Genomic DNA, 2,775 nt, shown 5'->3' on the forward strand with positions numbered 1-2,775 from the left:
TTTCAATGAATAGGCTACTTTATGATAATGCTTTACATTTAAGTACAGCAGTTTTCTTTTTACTTTTTAAGAGCAGTGCCATTTTTAATTAACTTTTAAAAGCACATTTTAATTTAAACGTTGAAGTTTTATTTATTTTTACCTGTAAGCACAGTACAGTGTTAATGTTCAAACTATTTATAATGTTTAGCGTGGATGACAATACTAAATATTCATAATAAGAAGAATTAAACTGCCATGTTTTTGAACTGTGGAGTGCTGTAGCTGCTTATTTGGGTCTACTACGCTACTGTATTTCAATACTGATCATTATGGTGGTACTTGGAGAGACTATTTTTTCTAAGGTGGTTCTTGATGAAAAAGTTTGAGAACCACTGTCATAGACAATTTATTTAAAGAGATAGATTATACAAAAAATAAATCTGTTATCATTTCTTCATCCACCACTTGTTCCTGTTTGAGTTTCTTCTGTTAAACACAAAGGAAGATATACTGAAGAATGCTGTAAAAAACAGCCATTGACTTCCATAGTATTTTTATTCCTATGAAAGTCAATGGTTGCTTTTATCCAACATTATTCAAATTATCTGGTATTTCTGTTCAACAGATTCTGATTTAAAGAAATTCATAAATGTTTACAACAATTTAAATGTGAGTAAATGAGGAGGACATTCTCATTTTTTGATCTCTTTTATGATACTTTGAAATGTTTGGTTTTATTTACTGTAATAATGTCAATCCAGACTGTTGAAAAATGATGTTGGCTCTTACTTCCATTGTTTCCAACAATGAAGTTGACATTTGCTCCAAATCTTAAAGGTCCAAGTAAATGGTGGCTCATGAAGTTCCTCAAAGTTATGCTTTCTATCACACCAATATCTCCGACATTCTGGAAAAGCACAGGTTAAATGTTACTTGGATCAGACATGCCATAACAATTATTCAATGGCCAGGGTTCCCACTTTAAGCCAGGTATAAAATTCCCTGACTTTTACTGACTTAAAAACTAAATTTCCATGACCTACAGTTGAAACCAGAAGTTTACATACACTCTAAATAAAGGAACATAACCATTTAAAAAAAAATGTCAGATGGTAAATCATACTAAACGTTTACTATTTTAGGTCCGTACGGATTACCTAATTGATTTACATTTGCTAAATGCCAGAATAATGAGAGAAAATTTTTTTTTGAGAATGTTTTATTAATTTCTAGACAGTCAAAAGTTTTCATACATTTCCTTGGTATTTTTTACTTTGCTTTTAAACTGTTATGTTTTGGGTATCCTTCCACAAGCTTCTCACAATAGTTTGAAGGAAGTTTTTTGCCATCCAACATTTAATATCCTCAAGACAATCATTTAGAGACTGCAGGGAGTTCTGAGATTTTAAAGGAACATACAGCTGAGAGTCATCTGCATAAAAAGGAAAAGAGATGTTATGCTTCCTTATAATATTACCAAGAGGAAGCATATATAAATGGAAGAGCATTGGACCCAGAATAGAGCCCTGGGGGACACCACACAGAAGAGGGGCAGATGTTGACATAAATTGACCAACAGACACAGCTTGTGGAAGGATACCCAAAACATTTGACAAAAGTTACACAGTTTAAAAGCAAAGCTAAAAATATACCAAGGAAATGTGTGTAAACTTTTGACTGTCTAGTAATAAATAAAACATTCTGTCATTATTCTGACATTTAGCAAATGTAAATCATTAAGGTAATCCTAACGAACCTAAAATAGTAAACGTTTAGTATGATTTACCATCAGATATTTTTTTTAAAATGTTGTGTTCCTCTTTTTAGAGTGTCTGTAAACTTCTGGTTTCAACTATATATAAATATAAATTCACTTAATTCCATAACCTGTGGAAACACTGACTGACCGGTAATCCACCATTATCCCTATCAGGTTGTGTTTAGGGAGTGATGAAACTGACCGAAGCAGAAAGTAGATGATCTTGCAGGGCTCCATCCTCCTCATCAACATCCTCCTCCTCCAACACGTGAGTTCTACCATCAGTCCGAGGGGTCTTTGAAGGTTTTACAGCATTGTGGACACCAGATTTCCTCTTATTCATGGCAGAAAGATGGCCAAACTTGAGGAAAAGACACAGTATTACGTGCTATTTCGCAGAAAAGCATAACATCACGCATCCTAAGTCTCTGTCAAACACAGTTTCGCTACTTAACTCGGCCAGTAACTGATGAAACACGAAAATTAAAGCTCAGATATTTATATTTAGCGTCAGAAATTACTTTAAAATGCCACTGAAGCAACGACAGATGCAGAAAGAGGAACAATAGATAGACTAGCGAACAACTAACGTTACCGTCAACTGACATGAAGGAACAGGTGAACAGCCTATAATAAATGAGATAAAATGGCTCTGGGATGAGGATCACGAGTAAATAGTGCGTAAACGGCATTAAACTAAGTACGCGTATGACTGATTGTACTTACTCCATTCCCCTGCATCTGGAAAGTAAACGCAAAATGTTTTGACGACTTCCTGGTGAAAAGGCAGCACGCATATGCAACAAACCCCACCCATCTAGTGTAAACTACAGTCAGTCAGAGTCTTGGTCAGTGGACAAACCCAGTTTTTATTTATTTATTTATTTATTTATTTGTTTGTTTATTTATTTTTACCTTCAGAAATGTGAATATGGAGGACGAAACCGGCAAAACCATAAATAAATAAATAAATAAATACGCAAATAAATAAATACATGAGTAAATAAAGACATACATTTCTGCATAAATAAAAC

The 2,775-nt window shown here is 33.8% G+C and overlaps 1 protein-coding gene across 1 annotated transcript; it reads right to left on the reverse strand.

Annotated features, from left to right (window-relative positions):
- Positions 1-436: 436 nt before the first annotated feature.
- Positions 437-2,512, reverse strand: smc6 (structural maintenance of chromosomes 6). The gene is made up of 4 exons (XM_056476403.1): positions 2,468-2,512; positions 1,944-2,102; positions 772-889; positions 437-468 (listed from the first exon to the last, which is right to left on the reverse strand). The coding sequence occupies exons 1-4, from the start codon at positions 2,480-2,482 to the stop codon at positions 437-439; spliced, it is 324 nt and encodes a 107-aa protein (XP_056332378.1). The 5' UTR covers positions 2,483-2,512.
- Between the last annotated feature and the right edge of the window lie 263 nt (positions 2,513-2,775).

The sequence above is a fragment of the Danio aesculapii genome, chromosome 17, assembly GCF_903798145.1.
Source record: "Danio aesculapii chromosome 17, fDanAes4.1, whole genome shotgun sequence".
NCBI lineage: Eukaryota > Metazoa > Chordata > Actinopteri > Cypriniformes > Danionidae > Danio > Danio aesculapii.

What these genes read in the sequence shown, in the direction of transcription:
- smc6 (XM_056476403.1), bottom strand. An exon ending in ATCATCTACTTTCTGCTTCG is followed by an intron (nt 890 to 1,943) that starts GTCAGTTTCATC and finishes GTGCTTTTCCAG; the next exon opens with AATGTCGGAGATATTGGTGT. An exon ending in CATTGTTGGAAACAATGGAA is followed by an intron (nt 469 to 771) that starts GTAAGAGCCAAC and finishes TGTGTTTAACAG; the next exon opens with AAGAAACTCAAACAGGAACA.